General features: G+C 33.5%; 1 protein-coding gene across 3 annotated transcripts; it reads right to left on the minus strand.

Annotated features, from left to right (window-relative positions):
- On the minus strand, positions 1-15,046 carry LOC126706821 (glucan endo-1,3-beta-glucosidase-like). Of its 3 annotated transcripts, none has more exons than XM_050406374.1 (2): positions 14,884-15,046; positions 1-1,103 (listed from the first exon to the last, which is right to left on the minus strand). In XM_050406374.1, exons 1-2 carry the CDS (start codon positions 14,936-14,938, stop codon positions 154-156), a joined length of 1,005 nt encoding a protein of 334 aa, XP_050262331.1. In that variant the 5' UTR covers positions 14,939-15,046; the 3' UTR covers positions 1-153. The 3 variants fall into 3 exon arrangements, with proteins under 3 accessions (XP_050262331.1, XP_050262330.1, XP_050262332.1); XM_050406373.1 differs by lacking the exon at positions 14,884-15,046 and adding an exon at positions 1,429-1,614; XM_050406375.1 differs by lacking the exon at positions 1-1,103 and adding an exon at positions 13,485-14,564.
- Between the last annotated feature and the right edge of the window lie 3,192 nt (positions 15,047-18,238).

Genomic DNA, 18,238 nt, shown 5'->3' on the forward strand with positions numbered 1-18,238 from the left:
TAATAGAAGCAAGCAACTTATGATTTTTTTTCATCCATTTTTTCAAACAACACGAGAATTATATTTATTTGGGAAACATATTCATTAAACGGGGTACATGGCTCATGGCACACTTATTTAAATTAAACGAATATGCATGGCTAACCACACTATCTAACCGAAACTAATTTGGTACTTGGGCTGTTTATTAGGAGAAAAGACACCAAAATGTTTCTCAATTTCTGATCCACCCTTGAGGTTTTCATCAAACATGGCAAACAAATAAGTTTCTATTGCTTGTCCAGACTTCTTCGGAGTCCCACCCTTCACGTGATTAATCAAATTCTTGTAGTAAGTGCCTGCATTGTCTACGGTAGCTGCAGTACCACCTTCAGATGGCCAACCACTCTCTGATACTACGATTTGTAGATTAGGTGCACCAGCTTTCTCAAGAGCAGAAAAGAGTGAATCCAACAATGCATCAAAAAGATTTTGGTATTGAAGACTACCATCTGTTACCACAACCCCTGGTGAAGTAAATAAGGCATATGGAAGGCTTATGTCTTGAGGGTTATTGGTATAGCCAAAGTAAGGGTAAACATTGGCTAAAAGTGGTGCCCCATTACTGACTAGGAAGTTGATGATTGGGCTTATATATGAATTTGCAGCATCACTAAATGAACCCGCTGATGGAGGGTAAGAATTTCCCAACAAAGTTGTATCTATAGCTGTTGAAACCTTAATCTGATCTTGTAAATTGGCAGCTACAATTGCATTATGAATGTTTTGCATGGCAGGTAGAACAAACTGGGCTTCAGCATCACCAGGATGTACTTCATTCCCAACAGCAATGTATTTGAATTTGACATCCGGCGAGTAGTTTCTTATGTTGTTTTGGACCCAATTTGTTGCAGCTGTAGCATCAGTGAGGGCTTGAAGATTGTTGTTAAGGATGCCAATGATGAGTTCTATGTTTGATCCTTTGAGAGCGTTGAGAATTGTTTGATCTGGGTCATATATCCTCATCCTCCCAATGCCATTGCTTTTATACAGATCAACAACTTCTCCATCAGCCGGTAGATTGTTTCCATTTTTTCCATAACATACACCAACAGATTGTGCACCTGCATCAAAGTTGTGACAGATTTTGATAAGTAATAGCTTAAGTAAACATGCATTGGTAAAGGGCAAGGGAGAAGAACTAATTTCAGGTTCTTTTAATATTTGTGTTCCTATCATCATGTGGTGAGAGAAATTTTGAAAAACAAAGTTTTGAATGATATATAGTAACCATTTTGATCTAAAGTGAAAGAGATGTGATACCAAAGAATATATAGAGCTTTTCTGGATCCTCACAGTTCTAAAAACCAAGACAATACTCAACATGTTAAAAGATTAGACCATGCTATGCATGCAGTATAAATGCACATGGAGAGAGACCATATATACCTGTTAATTCTAGCCCAGCTATCAAAAACCCAATAAGGAGCAACATTGGAGCCATGGGGAAAAAGAAATGAAAAAGTAACTCTTTATGCTTAACACAGATATCTCTACGATTGCTATCTCTATAACCTATCCCTTCAATTATTTATAGGCTAAGTGCATGCCTTGGGATTTTAGGGTTTTAGACATGCCCTACACATAAAATGACTCCGTCAATCACTCCAGGGAAATCGAAGTACATGTACCATTGAGCAATTGTTGCAAGCAAAAAACAAATTAAGTTCAAGATCCCTAACAAGACACGTATGTATTACACGATGATAAAGTCGTACGTTACATTTATTTGTCTGCATGTCTATACCTTTCTTCTTGAAAAAGTCTAGGTAATTTAAGATGCAATGTCACCTGTCTAATTTAAGGGGCCTGACCTGAATCCAATGGTCCAGGTTTGTGGCGGTTCTATTTTAACGACTGGTTATAGGTCTATGCTTGATTGACGGTCCAGATCAATTATAGTCAATTGAGAAGACTGACCCGTTATCTCTTACAAATAATGACTGACCCAGTTGTCATAAATCATAGATCATAATCCATTAGTTCAAAGTCATGTAGTCGCATATATATCTTATCTTATAATCTTTAAGCAATCTCAACTAGGAATTCTCAAAGTCATGTAGTCGCATATATATCTTATCTTATAATCTTTAAGCAATTCTCAACTAGGAATTCCGCTAATTAAGTTTGAAAAGTCAAGCAAGTTGATGTTTCGTTATTCTGAAAGGAAAATGATGTTATTTGTAGCCGTCACGTCGCTGATCAAGACCATGGAAATTAAGCAAAACATCAGCCATTTCAGACATGGGTAATTATCGTAATGAAATTTATAAATTTATATTCTTACGGCCCATAAAATAAGATCCTTTTGAAAGTAATTACCTTGGCAATCTGACCTATGAACTCTCAAAATTTTCTATAATAATACTAGTATATTGAACTAAAATGTCTTATTCCCCCCGGACACAAAGGATAAAGAACTTTTCTATTTATTGTGTCCTAACTTGTCTAACTTTTTTTCAATTATCATGGCTGCTTTTCTTACCCCTAATACTAATAGACTTTCACAGTTACACACATTCATGTTATTTGTCTCAAGTAAAACCCAAGAAGGTAGATGAAGCTCTAGAAGATGCTGATTGGATAAATTCCATACATGAAGAACTTTATCAATTTGTTTGAAATGATGTATGGGAATTGGTTCCTAGACCACAGGGAGTCAATGTGATTGGTACTAAATGGATTTTCAAGAACAAGTTTGATGAACATGGAATAGTTATAAGAAATAAATCTAGACTTGTTGCTCAAGGATACACTCAAGTAAAAGGAGTAGACTTTGATGAGACTTTTGCACTTGTAATTAGACTTGAGTCTATCCGAATACCTTTGGCTATTGCATGTCACTTAAACTTCAAACTCTATCAGATTGATGTGAAGCGTGCATTTTTTAATGAAATGTTGCAAAAAAAAAGTATATGTAGAGTAGCCTAAAGGATTTGTGGATCCTCATAGACCTAATGATGTCTACAATTGAAGAGAGCACTGTATGGTTTTCAACAAGCTCCTCGAGCTTGGTATGATAGACTAACGTCTTATCTCACGAAGAATGAGTTTAAAAGAGGAAATGCTGATAATACTCTTTTCATTTGAATGGATAAGAAACATTTTGTTGTGGCTCAAGTCTATGTGGATGATATTGTTTTTGGCTCTACTAATGATAATCTTGCTAAATCTTTTGCAGATGAAATGAAGAAAATGTTTGAGATGAGCTTGGTGGGTGAACTTACCTACTTCTTGGGATTACAAGTGAAGCAAATCAACAAAGGAATCTACATCAACCAAGCTAAATATGCAAAAAATCTTCTAAAGAGATTTGGACTTGAAAATGTTGCTCATGCTAGAACGCCAATGGCCACCAACACAAAATTAGGGATTGATCCATCAGGTCAGCTTGTTGACATTCCCTTATATAGAAGTATGATTGGTTGTTTGTCGTATCTAATTGCTAGTCATCCTGATATATCTTTTAGTGTTGGTGTGTGTGCTAGATTTCAAGCTAATCCTAAAATGTCACATTTAACTGTTGTTAAAAGAATAATTAAATATGTGAGTGGAACTAGTGACTTTGGTTTGTTCTATAGCCAAGGGTCTAATGTATCTCTTGCTGGATATTCTGATACTAATTGGGATGGAAATGCCAATTATAGGAAAAGCACTATTGGCGGGTGTTTTTATGTTGGAACTAACTTAGTTTCTTGGATGAGTAAGAAGCAAAACTCTATCTCTCTGTCTACTGCAGAAGCATAACATATTACTGTTGGAAGTTGTTACTCATAACTTCTTTGGATGAAAAAGCTTTTAGGTGATTATGGTTTATCACAGGGAGGAAACTATGGTTGTGTATTGTGATAACTCTAGTGCTATTTATATCTCTAAGAATCTTATACAACACTCTAGGACCAAATATATAGAGATAAGATATCACTTCATTAGGGATATTGTGAAAAGGAAAATTGTTGCTCTTGAGTATATCCCTATTGAACGACAGAATGCTAACATCTTTACTAAATCTCTTTATAAGAGCAAGTTTGAGTCTCTTTGTCAAGTGATTAGAGTTATCATATGTCCTTAGCCTTTTAGGATATCCTTGGTCCTCATGCTTTAACTCTTAATCCTTTTGACCAAAATGTTTTTTATTAGGATTTTTTTTTTCCTTTGCATTACACTCGTGCATTTCATTCTAGGTTGTTTAGGATGTTTTAAGGGTTTTTTTTTTTTTTTAAATCAAAAAAAAAAAGTAAAAAACAAATTGTATTACACATCACTTAGTGTGTAATTGAGGTTGGCCAATGAAATTTTCATTTCATGACTATGTACCTTGTTTAGCTTTGATGAGCTATTTTTTGCACTTTGTTAGTTTGTGCTATGTAGTGCTTTATTGTATGAGTTGTTATAGTCTTTAAACAAATGTTCTTGATTTTGATGTCACATTCTTTCGATTGTAAGGACCAAAAAATCCTTAGAGAAAGGCATAAATAACCATTTCACCACTGTTACTCGCCAATCATGAATACTTGTGTGCAATTCATAAAAGCAGTACTCAGTAAAGTGTAACATGCTTTTACATGATTGCAAGCGTGTTTTCTAGGAGATGTGAGAGTTATATGATATAACTCTTTAGGTGATAGTCACTTTCTAACCAATGTGATTGATGATGTAGAAAAATTTTTGGTTACTATCTACATATCACCTTTTAAGTGCTTTGTACACGTTCCAGTTGCACACACTACACACAACTCTTTGCTAAGCATAGTACATATGATTGTGTGTTAACTAATATGGCCATTTTGAATTACTCATGTGCGATGTTTAATACATTTTTCTTGAATTGGGATGAATTTTAAGAGAAATTATATATATATATATGAGTGAATTCTTTTAAATCTTCTGGGATCATTTGTATGCATTTCATATCATGAAAATAGTTTTCATTATGTTTCTACATATTTTTTTTTTCCAAGGTTTTCAAAAATTCCAAATTTTTTTTGTTTTTGATCAATCGAAACTATTTCTTGACCAATCGAAAAAGCTCAATTTTTAGAACAAAACTCTCTGTCCACTTCAATTCCTCTTCAATTACTCTTCGATCAGTCGAATTCTCAAAAACCTTTCCCTAATATCTTTTTGATTCCTCCCAACCAATTGAAATTCAAAAATTTTGAATTCTTAAGGCTTGATAGATCAGTTTTGCTCTATTCTCTTTTTCTCTTTAATTCTTCTCGATCTCTCTTCTTAGGTCAATTTTTTTTGTCTTATTCCAAGTCAAAGCTTCAAAGGTTTTCTTCTTTGTCATTTGGTAAGACTCTTTTACCCTTTCTTTTTTATTATTTTACATTTATACATGCATAATCATCAAAATTTTCAAAAATTTTGAACATTGGACTTTTAGGGTTTTTGATGATTCTAGTTGTTTTGATCAAATTTTTTTACTAGGTTTTTGTTCATGCATGATATAAACATGTTTCCTTAGCTTTAATTTCAAAAATTTTATGATTTGTGAAAATTTTCGAAATTAAGGTTTATGTATTCTTGAGGAATTTGAGGTTTTTGTTCAATTAGGTAAAATTGTCTAAATTTGACCCTTGTTATTGTTTAATTGATTGCCAATAACATGTTTTATATGTGTTGTGATGCTCAATCAAAAAATTTTTTTTTAATTGGGGTTTTTGATTTACAAAAAAATTGGGTCAATTTTTCAAAATTGTGAGAAAATTGAACTTTTTAATGCGTTAGTTCATGCATAACTTGTGTCTCTGCATCAAGCATCGTATAGTTTTTGAAGATTGCATATATATTTGTCTCATCTCTCTCTAGTGCAATCCGCCCTTGGTTTTGTGTTCTATTTTGTGTTTTTCCTTTCTTTAGATCTTAGTTATGGCTCCTAAGGTTGGTAGAAAGTTTAAAACCAAAGTCAAGAAAGTCTTTGAGTCCACCTCTGCTCTAGTGATTGAATTTGATCATATTAGGTTTCCTAATTTTAAGTATAGGTCTATTTGGGAAGAAAGACAAGAAAATCTAGATGAATTAGGTCCTTCTATTCATAGAAATCTACAGTCTAGGAATTTGTTGTCTTTGTGTTCTAATTTTGTTTGTCCCCCTGCTACTTTGTTTAGAGAATTCTATGCGAATCTCTTTATTCATTTTCATGATTCAGGTGGTCATTACTTGACTACTTGGATTAGAGGTGAAGAATTTCAGATTACTAAGAAAGTAGTATCTGATGTTCTTAATGTGCCTCTTGTTCGTAGACCTACCTTTCCATGCTCTTAATCTACAGTCTAGGAATTTGTTGTCTTTGTGTTCTAATTTTTTTCATCCCCCTGCTGCTTTGATTAGAGAATTCTATGCGAATCTCTCTATTCATTCTGATGATTCAGGTGGTCATTACTTGACTACTTGGATTAGAGGTGAAGAATTTCAAATTACGAAGAAAGTAGTATCTGATGCTCTTAATGTACCGCTTGTTCGTAGAACTACCTTTCCATGCTCTTAATCTACAGTCTAGGAATTGGTTGTCTTTGTGTTATAATTTTGTTCGTCCCCCTGCTGCTTTGATTAGAGAATTCTATGCAAATCTCTCTATTTATTATAATGATTCAAGTGGTCATTATTTGACTACTTGGATTAGAGGTGAAGAATTTTAGATTACTAAGAAAGTAGTATTTGATGCTCTTAATGTACCTCATGTTCATAGACCTACCTTTCCATACACTGAGTCTCCTCCCGTTGATGATGTGATGATCCTTCTATGTGGAATATCAGTTACTGGGGGATCTAACCCAAGAATTAACTCAAGTGAGTTCACTAAGCTTAATTACATCTTCTTTAGGATAGCTTGTCATTACATTTTTCCTATCTCTCATATCCATACTATTCCTATAGAAAGGTGTGTCTTTTTGTATGCTCTTATTACTGATGGCTCCATTTGTTTTCCTTCTCTTTTCATTCAAACCATTGTTGAGACATGTAGGAGTACATCTATGATGCATCATTTGTTCTTTCTAGTTTTCTCTATAGGGTCTTAAACTATCTAGAGTTAGAAAACTTTCCTCCTCTAGAGTTGGTCTATATCACTGCCCCTATAGGAGCCACCTTTCTCAAACAACGGTATGCACAAAGGAAGCCTGTTGAACCAAGTGTTAGTACATCAAAGAGACCTCGTGTAGATGTTGTTGTTGCTACTGGAGATATGTTTGTTGAGGAGATTCACATTGATCCTACTACAGCTATGGATCTTGACACTACTGATGCTGAGCCTACTGTTCCTCCTCCTCTCTCACTTCGTGCCATGATGGAGACATTTATGATGACTCAAGCAGCTCATGGACAGCTTCTTGATAAGCTTCTTACAGAGGTTGCTACTTTGAGGGCTGATTTTTCTGAGTCTAGGAGTGCTTTTCCACCTCCTACACCCTCTAATTCTTGATGATTACCTTTGACGATACGTAACAAAAAGGGGGAGTAGAGTTTAAGAGCTCTTGTACTTATTGTACTTAAGAGGAGAGTTTTGTAGCTAGGGGGAGAGTAGATGATGATGTTTTTTTAATTTTTTTTTTTTATCTCTTGTTCTTGTTTTACGAACATGATGTTATTGATTTATTGATACTATGATGGTTTATTGATGATGTTATTCATTTGATATCTGTCTACTATTTATGTTTTGTGAATTCAAATTTAGTTTTTAGTTTTGGATTTATACTGAATTTTCTACACATGCATTTATGGTTTATTTTCAGTATTTCAAGAATTTACAGGATAATCCTTTCATCAACTGCTGTCTATTTTTGCAATTGATAGTTTGAAGATTGTGATAGAATTGTATTAGGGAAACACTTTGTAAAATTGGGTTAATTCTTGAGTTAAGCAATTCATGTGTATGTGTGTTTTGTCACGGATTGCCAAAGGGGAAGATTGTTAGGTTCTAATGATTTAGGATTAAATTTTTAGATTCCTATTTTGCGTATATTGGCAAACCGAAAACAAAAACATGTCTAGATTTAGTGTTAGACATTACTCAAGATTGTACAAATTAAGATTCAAGAACATTCAAGGTGTAAAAAGGAGAGTTTAAGTTCAGTGAAGCTCGATTGATTGAAAATTAGATCCGACCAATCAAAAATTGTAGTAAATCAAATTCTACAGAATTTAAATCAGGCCCAATCCGTCGAAAACGTTTAGGGTTTCAGTCCAACACTTCTAAGTATAAAAGGAAAATCCTAACTATGTTTTGGAGACTCTTGGAAGACTTTTGAGTTACTCCTGTGAGATTTGTGAGGTTCTGTAACCTTCTAACTCTACAAGTGTCTACCGGAACAAGATTTACAATCAAGTGTTGGTGGAATCTAGTTGCTACTACAAGATCAACAACTAATGATCTGAAACCATTGAGTGGGATCTCAAAGTCATAAGTGTGGGAGCTTGTGTTCTGTAAATCCAAAAGAGAAGAGTTCGTGGAGTCGAAGCTGCAAGTGGTCGTATTAGTAAGTTCTACTAGATGTAGCATCAGATTTAGGGTTAAATTTTTTTAAAACTTCAATTCTTTCTAGTGGATTTGTTTACCTTGAGGATAGTTAAGTCAAATCCTCCCCAGATTTTTACCTTCAAACGGTTTGTTTCATTGGTTTTTCTGGATAATCATATCGTTGTCTTAAAATATGTAACGGGTGAATTAATTAAGAATTTAATAAATTTAGTATAAATTTAGTTATGTTTTAAGGAAAATACGTAACGGGTGAATTAAGGTGTTGATATTTAATTTGTTATTTCATGCACTTACTAATTAGCCATAAAAAAGTATTTAGTGTCTGATGTTATTATAACTTCAAATGATTTTTTTTTTTCCATTGTAAATTCAATGTATAGATTATATATGTGTTGAGGGTTCCTTTTACGTTTCCTATACCTTAAACACATGTCATGATGTTATTAGACAATGTTTAGTCTACGTTTTTTCTAAGAAGGAAGGTGGGGCTGATCCTTCCGTGGAATGGACTCCAAGATTCCATTTTGCTGCGGTTAGTTTGTGCGCAAACATTGAGTCCAAAGCCTAGGAGATGACACTGCAAACTGGGCTTATTCTATTGTAGAAATACTTTTCTACAATGCGAATGACTACTCTTCCTTTTCTACTGCAGAAATACTTTTCTACTTCCTGCCCATAAACAAATCTAAAACCCAAAGAAAATACCTATCAAGTAAATGTTAGTTTACATGGGTTAGCATATTCTCAAGTACATATACATACATATATGCGTATATATATTTATATGTGTTAACACACACACATATATATGGCAGAATAATAATTAGTTCGTTTTAAAAGAAAAACACATAATAACAAAGAAATAAGAAAGCTTCAGGAAAAAGGGTTAGCTAGCATAATAGCTAACACGGTAAATATGATAAAAAAAAAAATTTATACAAATTTGAATAAATATATAAAATTTTAATTAAACTATACCGTGCATCGCATGGGTTAGCAACTATACAACAAAATATGAAACTCACATTAGTAGTTGGTCATAGAAGTTTGTTTTTTTGGTTGATTTATATTATTTTTGTGGGGAGTTTATTATTGAAATGCAACTTCATAAACATTTGCATTAAAAGACAATTTGTGTTCCAATATTTATGGGACAATATAGTATTTTCCAGCTAAAATATAATGAAATGGAGATTTAAAATAATCTCTTAAACTACCCTAATAGAATATGCAATAACTCATATTTAAGGACAAAGTTTAACTACAAAATTGGTTGTAACTTAAGGCTACAAATTCACTCAATAAAATAAATATTACAACATATTTTGAAAATCTAACCATTGAATTGTATGTTTTTTACGCTCTTAATATACATGTTAAATTTTGTATCAATCGGATATTATTTACTATATGATCTATAAGCTTATATTTTGTGCATAATTTTAAATTATAAAAACTTGCGGCTTCGAAGAAAGAAGGTGGAATGGGATTTCAGGATTTGAGAGCTTTTAATCTAGCTATGTTGGTCAAGCAAGGTTGAAAGATGGTCCAAGGTAATGATTCATTGCTCTACAAATGTTTTAAAGCAATGTACTTTCCAAGATCAAATTTCTTAGAGGCTAAAGAATCACCTAATTGCTCGTATGTGTGGAGAAGTTTGATGGCTGCAATGCCTATTCTTCAATCCGGCCATTGTTGGAGGGTTGGTAATGGAGTCTCAATCAATGCCTTGAAGGATAAGTGGCTCCCAAATTTTCCCACAAACAAGGTCCTAAATCCGATCCAAGATAATTGGGGTGAGTTGATGGTGTGTGAGTTGATCAATCCGAAGCTGAATGTATGGAGATATGAGGATATTCGGACCATATTTCACAGAGACGAAGTTGATGCAATCTATCAAATTCCATTGAGCAGAAGATATGTAGCTGATACGATTGTTTGGCTGCATAATTCACGGGGTGTGTTTACTGTCAAATCTGCTTATCATGTGGCAAGAAGAATCCTTACTGAGGCAGCTCGAGTTGGAACTTCTAGGGGCTATGCTGCAAAGCAGGTCTGGGCTGCAATTTGGAAGTTACGGATCCCTAATAAAATCAAAGTCTTTGCATGGCGAGCCTGCCATGAAATCTTACCAACTGCTGTGAATTTGACTAGAAGAAGAGTAATTTATGAAGATAAATGCTCAGTGTGCACCACAGAATCGGAATCTACCATTCATGCTTTGTGGGATTGTGCAGTGGCTCAAGATATTTGGGTTGGAAGTCTCCGTAAGCTACAGAAATTCAAGCATGGTCAATCCGATATATTGCAACTGATGGAGGAACTTTTGGAGCGGTTGAATTTAGAAGAAATTGAGCTGTTCTGGACTCAAGCATGGCTGATCTAGAATCAGCGAAATTCTTTGCTGCATGGAGGGAAAATGAAGAATCCACCTTGTTTGAACAAAAGAGCAGAGGAGTGCATTGAAGAATTTAAACGTGCTCAAACCAAGCTAACTGTTCAGCCAAGGCAACAACCGAATAGAGAGGTATGGCAACCACCACCATCAAAGGCGTACAAACTCAACTTTGATGCAGCATTATTTTCGAACTTAGGCAGAATAGGGATTGGAGCAGTTATTCGAAATGAAAAGGGAGAGGTAATGGCTACTATGACTGCTTGTGGACCGACTGTACACACCAGTGAAGAAGCAGAGTTACTTGCTTGCCGGAGAGCCTTGGAATTTGCTGTGGATGCCGGTTTTTATAGGTTGATCATTGAGGGTGATAATAGTAATGTTACTCACGCTATTTCTTCTTTTGCAAAAAATAATTCGCTTTTTGGTAACGTTGTGGATGATATTCGCCATTTGATAAGGGGATTGCATTGGTCTGCTATTTGTTGTATTAGGAGGGGTGAGAATAGGGTAGCACATGTTTTGGCTCAACATGCTAGAGTTACACTGGATGAGGATTTGTATTGGATGGAGGATTCTCCCCCACCAGCCATGGATGCTTTGTATCATGATATATTATCCATTTAAATGAATGAATATCCCCCTTTCAAAAAAAATTATAAAAACTTCCAATTAAAAAAAAATTTATTAATGCCATAGGTATTGATCTTTAATTTTCTTAAAATTTTGCAAGCATAGAAGATATAAAAAGAAGATGTAATTTAATAGTAGATTTTTCAAAATTCACCTCTAATAAAAAGATATTAAGTTTGTTTGTAGCTTAAGATTACAACTAATTTTGTAATTAAACTTTGTCCCATATTTAATAGCTTTCTCATGCATCGCACGGGTTGGCGACTAGTTATATATAATCATGCTCCTGAAAAGAAAAATAAACAATTATACCGTGGATAAAATTATTGAAATTTAGTAATATAAGAAAACGTTAATATGTTTAAAATGATTTTCAAGGTATTTTTTTATATGGTAAACAGAGAAGTACTATTAAAATACGCAAAATTTACTAACTATAGTACATTTATAAATAAAAGAATGTCTTAATCGCACTAGAGTACTAAAATTTGAATAAATTATATAGAAAACTTGTATGGAATAAATTTGAAACGTAGAATACTCAATTGAACGAAAGTAAAGTTAAAATACTGAAATGAATTTCAGTCAAACTTAGAGGACCCCCGCCCAATTATTTATTTATTTATTATATATTTCATTTTTATAGTTAGACCCCCTTCCAAAACCTTAGCCCCCCTCCTCCCCAATTAGCCTAGCTAGCCTAGCCCAACTAGCAACTATCCAACCCAAAAAAGTAATAAAAATAATAAAACATTCACAATGGTGATTGTATTTTAGTTATAAAAATAAATAAATGAACTATTTTACCACTAAAGAACCAAAAAACCGTGTGTTATTGGAGAAGGTAAAGCTAAATTTTTTGTAACTACAGTAAACTAGTATAAATATCAGTTGACTGTAACAAGTTGATAAAAATAAAATACAATATTTTACTAAAATTATCTTTCTTGCTTCAATTAAAAAACTCAAATTCTCTCTCTTTCTTTATTATTTTAAGGAGTTGTTATATTATTTTAACTAAAATGGTAAAAAAATATAACATTTGATGTTGAGTGTATTGTAAAGTGAGGTGGTAAAATAGAAAAAAAAAAATTTGAAATGCTAAAATTTTTTTAACACCACTATTGTGAATACTCTAACTTAAAAAATAAATAAATAAAGAAAAAAAAAATCCTAGCTAGCAATAGTATTAAAAAAAAAACTTTTTCTTTTTTGTTATTTTTATTGGTAGATGATTACATTTTAATGTATTAAGAAATAACAATTTTTCATATTTGTCATTTGTTAATACTATATTGATTTTTTTTTTTCCTTATAACTTGAAATCCTAAGCCATTCCCTACATGAAACTCTAGACCTTATAATTTTATTTTTTTTAAATCTTTTCATTCTTTTCTAATATTGTTACCAAAGACATTGTCAAAGATCAACTTCTATTCAATTATCCCTCATTTTAAATCCACATATACATTATTAAAGATAATGTATATATAATCATCATAAACAATTTTTCCCCATTTCATACTCTATTCAAGTTATATATTAAAATTAAGTTTAAAACCAAATCCTTCTCTTAGAATAATTCTATCCAACCCATCAAAAAAACAAAATAATAATTTTATGCTTCCCTTAGAATAATTCTATCCATCCCATCTAAACGCAACATTAAAGATACTTGAAAGCATAAAGACCGGGAAAATTGAATGTTTGACATTGTAAAGAAATGTCATGAGTTAGGAGAACCGATAACTAGCTACTAGACCAATATTTTGGGAGTTGTACTTCTTCTTAGTCGGTGGGTGCATATTGTTTTGACTCTATGTCTATTTTACCAATATGCATAACGTAAAGAGACTTAATTCACGCTCTATAGGGAGAAAATTTAGATTCAAATTCTCACGATTCAACTTGTTGAAGAAGAAAAAAGGCATAATAGAAGCAAGCAACTTATGATTTTTTTTCATCCATTTTTCCAAACAATATTTAGGAAACTTATTCATTAAAGGGGGTACATGGCTCATGGCACACTTATTTAAATTAAACGAATATGCATGGCTAACCACACTATCTAACCGAAACTAATTTGGTACTTGGGCTGTTTATTAGGAGAAAAGACACCAAAATGTTTCTCAATTTCTGATCCACCCTTGAGGTTTTCATCAAACATGGCAAACAAATAAGTTTCTATTGCTTGTCCAGATTTCTTCGGAGTCCCACCCTTCACGTGATTAATCAAATTCTTGTAGTAAGTGCCTGCATTATCTACGGTAGCTGCAGTACCACCTTCAGATGGCCAACCACTCTCTGATACTACGATTTGTAGATTAGGTGCACCAGCTTTCTCAAGAGCAGAAAAGAGTGAATCCAACAATGCATCAAAAAGATTTTGGTATTGAAGACTACCATCTGTTACCACAACCCCTGGTGAAGTAAATAAGGCATATGGAAGGCTTATGTCTTGAGGGTTATTGGTATAGCTAAAGTAAGGGTAAACATTGGCTAAAAGTGGTGCCCCATTACTGACTAGGAAGTTGATGATTGGGCTTATATATGAATTTGCAGCATCACTAAATGAACCCGCTGATGGAGGGTAAGAATTTCCCAACAAAGTTGTATCTATAGCTGTTGAAACCTTAATCTGATCTTGTAAATTGGCAGCTACAATTGCATTATGAATGTTTTGCATGGCAGGTAGAACAAACTGGGCTTCAGCATCACCAGGATGTACTTCATTCCCAACAGCAATGTATTTGAATTTGACATCCGGGTAGTTTCTTATGTTGTTCTGGACCCAATTTGTTGCAGCCGTAGCATCAGTGAGGGCTTGAAGATTGTTGTTAAGGATGCCAATGATGAGTTCTATGTTTGATCCTTTGAGAGCGTTGAGAGTTGTTTGATCTGGGTCATATATCCTCATCCTCCCAATGCCATTGCTTTTATACAGATCAACAACTTCTCCATCAGCCGGTAGATTGTTTCCATTTTTTCCATAACATACACCAACAGATTGTGCACCTGCATCAAAGTTGTGACAGATTTTGATAAGTAATAGCTTATGTAAACATTGGAAAAGGACTGGAGAAAAGAACTAATTTCGGGTTCTTTTAATCTTTGTGCTCCTATCATCATGTGGTGAGAGAAAGATTTTGAAAAACAAAGTTTTGAATGATATAGTAACCCATTTGATCTAATGTGAAAGAGATGTGATACCAAAGAATATATAGAGCTTCTCCGGATCCTCACAGTTCTAAAAACCAAGACAATACTCAACATCAAAAGATTAGACCATGCTATGCATGCTGTATAAATGCACAGGAAGAGAGACCATATATACCTGTTAATTCTAGCCCAGCTATCAAAAAACCAATTAGCAGCAACATTGGAGCCATGGGGAAAAGAAGATGAAAAACTAACTCTTAATGCTTAAAACAGATTTCTCTACTATTGCTATCTCTATAACCTATCCCTTCATTTATTTATAGGCTAGTGCAAGCCTTAGGATTTTAGAGTTTTAGACATGTCCTACACATAAAATGACTCCGTCAATCACTCCAGGGAAATCAATGTACATGTACCATTGACCAATTGTTGCAAGCAAAAAAAAAAATAAGTTCAAGATCCTTAACAAGACACGTAAGTATTACCTATCCTTTTCTTCTTGAAAAGTCTAGGTAATTTAAGATGCAATGTCTCCTGTCTAATTTAAGGGGCCTGACCTGAATCCAATGGTCCAGGTTTGTGGCGGTTCTAGTTTAACGTCTGGTTATAGGTCTATGCTTGATTGACGGTCCAGATCAAGTATAGTCAATTGAGAAGACTGACCCGTTATCTCTTACAAGTTACAAATAATGACTGACCCGGTTGCCATAAATTATAGATCGTAATCCACTAGTTCAAAGTCATGTAGTCGCATATATATATCTTATAATCTTTAAACAAATCTCAACAAGGAATTCCGCTAATTAAGTTTGAGAAGTCAAGCACGTTGATGTTTTGTTATTTGTAGATTTTGTTATGGTTTGTACACAAATATCCTAGTCTACGAGCCTAACAAATTTGTGAAATCAACATGTGAGATGTAGAAATTTTAGATCAAGTAGCACTTACAAATATCTTTGCTAGGATATCGTCGTTAAAGTATGAAAACAATAGGGATGACTGTCGCAGAGACATAACTCACAGGTAACTTATTGATAAGGAAATTTCATATAGACCTTATAGAAATATTGCAAGTTTTAATAGTTATTTTTTAAAAGATGATTTTTTTGATTGGTTACTTGATCTAGAAGATTTATTTGACCTTGAGAATATTTATTATGAGAGAAAAGTTAAACTTGCTTTGTATAAACTTAGTGAATATGCCCTACGTTGGTGGGAACGAATACAATCTAATAGAATTAGATGAGGTAAAGATAGAATTCGTTCATGGCCAAGGATGAAAAAGATGCTTGCTATCAACTTTTATCCTTTGGATTGTGATAAAATTTTGTCATATACAAAACAAGATTATTATTGGCCAAAAAGTTCACACTTGAATTATTTTGAAAAAACATATATTCTACATTTAAAGGAAGAACTACATGTTGAAGAAAATATTGTTATTGAAGATTATGTAAAAGTCAAAGAACAAAATATAGAGATTTCTAAAGAAATTCTTGTTATGGAAGAAAATCCTCAAATCAAGATTATTGTGAAAGAGAATAATGAAGATCTTATTACAGAGAAAGATCTTGAAGTCGAGATGATATAGACCATTGAGGAAGAAATTGAAGAGGAAAGTTTCAAGGATCTCAATGAAATTAAATCATATGATCGTCAATCTCAAAATCTTTTTATTTTGGTGGTAAGCGATACACCGAAGTTTATTGATTTTATTAGGGTTGATAGATTAGATTCAATTGTCAGTTCTTATTTGGTAAATTTCAACAATTACATGAAGACCAAGGAAAAAGAAATTCAAGTTGATTTGTTTAATCTATTGATGAGTTGCAAGTATAGAAAAAAGATTAAGGGGATTAAGCATTCGAAGTATTTGTTTATTTGGAGCAGAAAATAATAGATTTCAAAGATGAACTCGAGGATGAGTTTGTTTCAAGTGGAGTGGTCTGATGTATGACACAATTTACTATTTAATTATTGTAATTTATTACTTTAGTATTTAATTTGTAATTTTCATTATTTTAGGTTTATGGTTACTATTTCCTTGTTTTTAGGTGTATTTAATGTTTTTTAGGTCAAATTTGGTTCCTGTTAAGGTTAGGTATTAATTAGGAGTTATTTTAGAATATATTTTCTTGTCTGTCAAGTTTTACGGAGCCATTAAATAGACACCTAAGTCTGTACATGTTTTTGTTAACAATTATTTAATCAATAAAATTCAAACTTTTGTCTTTCTGATCAGCCAAAAACGAATTGACCCCTTGTGATAAATTAATTAATTAATTAGCCAAGTTTATTAATTAATCAAATTAACATGCAAACGCATGGTAACACAAACAAATCGCCAATAAACTAATTATGCAGCAGAAAATAAATAATACGCTGATTTATTTACAAATGGGAAAAACCTAACAGCAAAAACCCCATCGGGTGATTTTTAGGTCACCACTTCCGAAATTCCACTATTATCACAATAAACGGTTACAAGTAAAGAAATCACAATACCTTATAACAACCTAAAGTTGAACCCTTACCCCAATACCCAATTGGACTTATTCTGTAATGACAATTTCTCTTTTCGATGCACGGCTCCCAAGCACGTGACTAACCAATTGCGCAAATCCCAATACGCGACTTTAATCACCAACTAGAGAAGGTTGTTAATTGCAAAGTTCTTCAGTTCATCAACACGATGAAGATTAAGAAGATACTTGGTCACAAAACTTTAAGGTGCACATACACAGCTGTTAGTTTCTAAAGTTTAGGACTTTATGTATTTAGAACTAACTCTAATTTGTATTGTTGGCAAACCATGATCAAAACAATGTGTTTAGAAGTGTTTAAAGCTAGCTCAAAGTTGTAAGTCAATGTAAAGTTGGAATCGAGTGTAAAGCAGAAAGCAGTGTGGCTTTCGGCCTGGCTCGATCGATCGAAGCTTAGGCTCGACCGATCGAACGTCGGGCAGATTGCTTTTCTGCAGAATTTTCCAACTCAGCCCTAGTTGTTTTAAAACGTTTTTAGGGTTTCTTATTTGTCCTAAGTATAAAAGGCAAACCCTAACCACGTTTTAGTGTTGCTCATATTGCGGTTTGTGTAAATCTCTTGTGAGATCTAGAGGAGCTTTCCTTTACACAAACTTAGGGTTTTCAAGGAGGAGATATTCTCTACACCTTGATGATCAAAACAGTTGCTACCATTAAAGCTTAAAGAATACACAAGCGGGGGTGCTTGTAGCTAGTGGGAATCCAAAGAAAGAAGGAGTCCGTGGATTCGGAGCTTGCACGTGGTCGTGTTAGTAAGTTCTACTGGTTGGTAGCATTAAGAAGTCGAGCAGGGGTGCTTGTAAGTCCTTTTGTATGAACTTCGATTCTTTTTTATAGTGGATTCAAGTTTACCTTGAGGATAGCTAAGTCAAATCCTCCCCAGGTTTTTACCGGTTTGGTTTCCTGGGTGATCATATCGTGTGTTATTTATTTTCCGCTGCTTTGCATGATTTGATCTTTATTGTGATAACCTAGACTTGTTTAATT

The sequence above is a fragment of the Quercus robur genome, chromosome 11, assembly GCF_932294415.1.
Source record: "Quercus robur chromosome 11, dhQueRobu3.1, whole genome shotgun sequence".
Classification (NCBI taxonomy): domain Eukaryota; kingdom Viridiplantae; phylum Streptophyta; class Magnoliopsida; order Fagales; family Fagaceae; genus Quercus; species Quercus robur.